This window comes from Oryzias melastigma, linkage group LG24 (genome assembly GCF_002922805.2).
Source record: "Oryzias melastigma strain HK-1 linkage group LG24, ASM292280v2, whole genome shotgun sequence".
Classification (NCBI taxonomy): Eukaryota; Metazoa; Chordata; class Actinopteri; order Beloniformes; family Adrianichthyidae; genus Oryzias; species Oryzias melastigma.
Genome location: NC_050535.1, coordinates 17,288,165 through 17,294,164, shown reverse-complemented (window position 1 = coordinate 17,294,164; position 6,000 = coordinate 17,288,165). Strand labels below are relative to the sequence as shown.

Genomic DNA, 6,000 nt, shown 5'->3' with positions numbered 1-6,000 from the left:
AATGAATAAATTTATTAAAAACTGAAACGCCAAATTCATATGCTGGTGTAAGCCAAACAGCACATGCGTCCAAAGTAAAGGAAACCAGAAACTTGTAACAAAAGAAATCACAGAAAAATTCCCAGAGAGATTGTAAAAAGGGGAAATGTCCAAATAGAAGAGTTGGTGTTAATGGCTTCAAATCGTTTTAAATACGTTTTTGTGAGGTAAAACCTGAGTAAAAGTTTTATAAGAAATGTCTTTAATCTTATTTAAAATAAAATGGTGACGTGGCAAACTCACAACATCTTTCTGAAAAAGAGCTCTAGTGTATTATTTTTCCTGGAATGAACAGTAAAACAGATTTTTCCAACAGCGAAAGAGAAAGGTTGAAATGGAAAGGATTGAGTTCAGTCTTTGGTTAAATAACATAAATATTCCAGAAGATATTGCACAAAAACTTACATGTTCTCCAGGAGTAACTGGGATGTTATATTTGTCAAGAAAACCAATTTTATGCGATTGCTGTACAACCTCCGTCGTTTGGTGACGCTATAGGCTTAGTGCGCATGCCCAGTCTAATCGGAAACAGTTTGTTTGCCCCAGAAGCAGTACGTATTGGTTAACATGCTGTAGCTTTCGTGTTTTCCCGGTAAACAATATTTCTCCTGTTTTTAAACGTATTTGTTGTTTTTGTTCGTTTGTACAAATAGATAATTTTCAAATATGGGAGTGCCCGCGTTTTTTCGTTGGCTGAGCCGGAAGTACCCATCCATAATTGTACATTGCGTGGAGGAGAAGGTAAGAAGCTAGCATATGTTAGCAGTATGCTAACACAGATGGCGTCTAAGTGATACTTGGGGTTTCAGCTAAATATTCATCACTCCAGAAGTCTAATTACAACTTTTCTTGTTTTTTGGAAACAACTCCAAGTTGTAGTTGTGTTGTAAACATCATTTGAGTCAGAGAGTAAACAAAGCATTCTCGCGCGCAGTGATAGTCAGCATCTCTGACTCTTCCCTCTGATATTTATCCAGAACTCGTAATCCAATCAATAATAAAACCTTAAGCAAATCCGATACAATACAAGGAGTACACATGATAAAATCATAGAAAGCATTATTTAAAAGGTCAGACATTAAAGTATACAGAAATAATTAAAATAAATAAATAATACAGAGTATAAGTTAGCTAAAAGGACAGATAAAAAGCCAGTGTTTTCACAAATCATATTGAAAGAGTATGGAGCTAAAAATATTACTAATGGACCAGATATGAGAGTTTTCTGTTGTGTTAAACCTACAGGTAAACTTTATAATGAAAGTACTTAATGAAGCTTGCAGTCTAGAGTGTTAATTCTGAAAGAAACAAACATTTCTCTTGGCGCCTCTTGCAGGTTCCTCATACTGGCACTTTTATAGTTTGCCTAAAGATGAGCTGAAGAGTACAAAATGCCTTAAATAGGCCTGACCGACCTAGAGCTTCAATCAATTCTCAGCTTTTGTAACACAAACAGTCAAAGTAGTTCAAGTAAACACATTTTTTTCCATTTAAACAATGTAATCATGTTGAATTGTTCACCTTCCGGTGTATCCTTTCTTGGATCACCACATAGAATCAGCTTTCACAGATTCGTTCAGGTGGTTTGGTATTTTTGCGACGGATGCCCTTTCTGACATAACCCTGTATTAATTATATCCAGGTTGGGGACCGGCACAGTGGGTCCCCCTGTGTCTACATAGTTAGTCAGTAGCATAATGGGTCTTCACACCCTCTGGGAAACAAACCTTGATTTGAGCCGTCCAGCTGCTACTCAAAAAATATATTGAATACAATAATTTTTTTATGTATGTTTTCCTTAAAAGTCTGTTTTTTTAACTACAACTGAAAAATATTCTGAATTTGATTTTATTTTAGGACTTTTCTGACATTCTGGTATTTTTTCCCCTCCTTGATTTTAGTTTTAGACTTTTCCCTTCTGAAACATTTGATGCATGGAAGCCATTTTTCTTCTTCTGTTCTGTCCTCACAGGGGAGGGAGTGTAATGGAGTTCGTATTCCTGTTGACACCACAAAACCAAACCCAAACGAGGTGGAATTTGACAACTTGTACTTGGATATGAATGGGATCATTCATCCTTGCACACATCCTGAAGACAAGTAAGGAAATATGTTTTTGCCCTACGTGATCTTTTTATCAAAGCAATGCTAAATTTGCAATACTTTTAATTGTGGTTTAGAAGTATAAATTGTGTTTTGTTTTACAATGTTTACAGCAGTACAATCTGTGCTATAGGACAATAAACTACTGTAATTGTTGATGCTTTGAGAAAGGAAGCTTTTTCAGCTGTTTATAATAATTCTAATTGAAGATTATTCTTTGTTTTGAATCCTCTAGTTCTGAAATACTTAATTTTATATGCATCTTTAGCAAAAAAGTGCTAACATTTTGGCTTGTAGTAAGTCTTTTAGAAAAACAAATTTTAAGAAAACTGTCCATTGTCCATGAATCAATAAAAACTTGTTTTGTCATATAGAAAAAAAATCCAAAATATTTTCGGGTGGAAAAAAAGATTAAGGAAATTTTTGAGATTATCCAGCAGGAGTTTTACCACCTAAATGTTGACACTTCTGACAAGTTCAGTTAAAATTTTGATTTTTTTTTAAAGCAAAGAGTGATCTAATAAATTCATCTATGAATTAATGTTTTTTTTTCTCTCTTCTACAGACCCGCTCCCAAAAATGAAGATGAAATGATGGTCGCCATCTTTGAGTACATCGATCGCCTGTTTAATATTGTGCGCCCCAGAAGAGTTCTGTACATGGCAATTGATGGCGTAGTAAGTTTTTGTTTTTTCCTTTTTAAGTTTCTGTCTTAAATGAATGTTTCTGTTACATTTTTTGTTTTTGAAATGAGCAGCTTTTATTCAAAGAAGCATAAATTCACTAATCTCAACTAGGAATGGAACGATATTATTTTTTCTGGCCGATTTGCCAATATTTAATTGTCAGAAATGTACAGCTTTTCTTTTACTATATAATCACATTATACTTTACATTTTCAATATACAGCAAGGGTTCTCATAGGTAAACTTTGAAAATATGAAAATATTTCTGAAAATATTCAGACTATTTACTGACTATCAGGCAAAACTAGAAATCATAAGCTTTCCATTTGTATCCCTATCAAATATCAGTGAAAAAAGTCAGAACAATTACTGACTATGACTGTAAACACAAGCTTTCCAGTACCAAGGATCTATTAGGAACAAGTTTACATTTAAAAGGTAAAGTGAAAAGAGTCAGAACCATATTGGTGGATTTTTTTTTTTTTTTAGTACCGATAAACTCAAATTATGTAAATATCGGTCGATACCGATACTGGCACCGATATATCGCCCTAACCTCAACTATGTTTTTATAGTTTTATTTCTGGTATTATAAGTTCCATTGTTTGGATGGGATTGCAAATTATTCTTTTAAATTAGTTTATTTTTCATGTTATTATGTATTCATTAAGACAGCTTTAATATTTTTAGACAAAAATGGTAAAACGAAAAAAAAATGGTACAAAGGATTTACAGAAATAGTAATTAAGTTGTGACAGTTGTGTAAAAAGTATTTATTTAGTGGGAAAAGCAACATTGGAAATATTTCATTTTCTTTATTAACATTTCATGTATTTCATGGGAATCTGATCATTTTCAAAACAAGAAGGGTTTCAAGAGATGCTTTACCACATTTTACGGTATATTTGAAGGGACTCTTGTTTAACAGGCTCCACGCGCCAAAATGAACCAGCAGCGCTCCCGCCGGTTTCGGGCCTCCAAAGAAGGAGTTGAACTCACAGACGAGAAGCATCGCATAAGAGAGGAGATCATACAGAGAGGTTTGTGACACTCAACTCCTCACACTTCAAAGTGCTAAATATGAAAAACACATTTGTATGTTTTACAAAGTCTTTACTGTTCATTTTTTATAAAGTATGAGAACATTTATGGTATCAGGAAGTATCCACTTGTATGCATAATTTGTAATTGAAAGGTTTTTTTTTTTTTAATGACCATCGTTTGATGTTTAAACTGTTTTTTTTTCATTGACGTTAGAAGAAATTAATCGGGCCACTAAAATACTTTTTTTTTTTTAAAAAACACTTAACTGAACATTTACATAAATTACACCCAAACTCTTTTTTTCACAGGAGGTTATCTTCCTCCTGAAGAAATCAAGGAGAGATTCGACAGCAACTGCATCACTCCAGTAAGTGAACTGACCTTTAAACGCCACACGCTAAAGTCAACCAAAAAAAAAAAAGCATTTATTTCTTTGGATCTTTCTTGATTTTTTTCCTCCTTTAGGGAACAGAGTTCATGGACAACCTGGCCCACTGTCTTCGGTACTATGTAGCTGAAAGGCTCAGCAATGATCCTGGATGGAAGAATGTTGTTGTGAGGGAACTTTTGCCCATCAAGCTTTACAAATACAATACTTTACCTAAAATTCTCTGCACACTTTGATGATGTTGTTTAAGTTCCAACACAATTTGTCTTGTTTTTCTGAAGGTCTTCCTGTCTGACGCCAGCGTTCCAGGAGAAGGAGAGCACAAGATTATGGATTTTATCCGGAGACAGAGAGGTACAACAGCCTCACCGGGTTGATTCAAACATGAGTTTAAGCTTTAAGGCTTTTAGGAAAGTTGTTAAACCTTTTTTTTTTGTGATGCACGATAATGAATTTTTACAACAGATACCCAATATTTCCGGCCTCTCGCAGCTGATACCGATAATCAACCAATATATTTTTGAATACTTGAGAAAAAATAGTTGCAAGTACAAAGTAAGAGCGTATGTTTTCCAACAAATTTGCAGAACTTGTTTTGACGGCGAATACATTGAACAACAGGTAGTACAAACACTATTAACTTTTTCAGTCTGACATACATCTCTAAATAGAGAAAGTGCATTTCAATGGTCAGAACAAATGCTAAGACTTTAGTTGTGTCCGAATTCCCTCCTAAATCCCTAACTACTAAAAAAACTATATAGTGTGGGATTATATAGTGCCTTGGATTTTAAAGGCAATTTAGACATGGTGCTCACTACTTTTCTTTTTTTTTTTTTCTAAACACCAGATATGACGTCACCGATTTCACAAAGTGAAAATCGAATCAATACGAACATTTCATGACGTTTATTCATGACTCCACTGTGTTCTGAGGGTGAAAATGTGAATGGTTTATTCAAAAATTATATTTAAACCATTTCTTTTTTGGTCCAAATTGCTCGACAATGCATTGTGGTCTATATTCGCTAATCTAATGAGCATCGATGCACTCTAGTTTTTTGCAAAGATTTATGGGAAGTTTCAAGTGCACTCTATTTTGTAACTAGTAGATTCGGACAGCACTAGAAAATGTCGAACGTACTATATTTGGACGTAACCTTTAACTAAAACTGCAATAAACACAAATACAAATAATGCCCAATATAATAGAAAAAATAAATATTTTAATCTAAAAATGCAAAAATTACTGCTTTTAAACTGAATTGTTTAAAACAAATGGTTTCTCATAGAAATGAACTTTTTAAAAAACATAGACATGCACTGTAAAAAGTGAAACATTGAATCAATAATCAAAAGTTCCATCATTTATTATGTTAAAATGATTAGTTTTCATCAAATTAAAATTGAGTTAACGAATTACCCAATTTAGTTTTAATTTGATGGAAACTAATATTTTAAAATTTTCAGAGCTTTCGTTACTTGATCCAATATTTCACCTTTTACTGTGTAGTCTTGGATTCCAACAGATCAGAATCAAGCGGACATCTCTGCTAGAGCCTGGTGTGTTTCAGTGCGGTGTTTGGGCAGGTTACTGCTGTTCCCGCCCTTTTTGATGTATTTTTGTTACATCTGAGACAGCTATCAGTGACTGATATTATTGTGCAACACTACTTTTTGAAAATCTTTTTCTTTGTGCATATTTGTAATTTATGTTAAAACTGAAAGCAAGAAAGGAAA

At 33.6% G+C, this 6,000-nt stretch overlaps 1 protein-coding gene across 2 annotated transcripts in view; it reads left to right on the top strand.

Moving 5' to 3' along the window:
- The first annotated feature begins 461 nt into the window (after positions 1–461).
- Positions 462–6,000, top strand: part of xrn2 (5'-3' exoribonuclease 2) — a 35,435-nt gene continuing 29,896 nt past the window's right edge. Inside the window, exons 1-8 of one of the 2 annotated variants that reach the window (XM_024290704.2) lie at positions 462–590; positions 693–780; positions 2,012–2,139; positions 2,708–2,819; positions 3,757–3,868; positions 4,181–4,239; positions 4,338–4,427; positions 4,542–4,614. In XM_024290704.2, coding sequence (XP_024146472.1) covers positions 706–780; positions 2,012–2,139; positions 2,708–2,819; positions 3,757–3,868; positions 4,181–4,239; positions 4,338–4,427; positions 4,542–4,614 — 649 coding nt within the window. In that variant the 5' untranslated portion in view covers positions 462–590; positions 693–705. Of the gene's footprint in view, positions 781–2,011; positions 2,140–2,707; positions 2,820–3,756; positions 3,869–4,180; positions 4,240–4,337; positions 4,428–4,541; positions 4,615–6,000 lie in introns of both variants that reach the window. The other variant, XM_024290702.1, reaches the window with a different exon arrangement.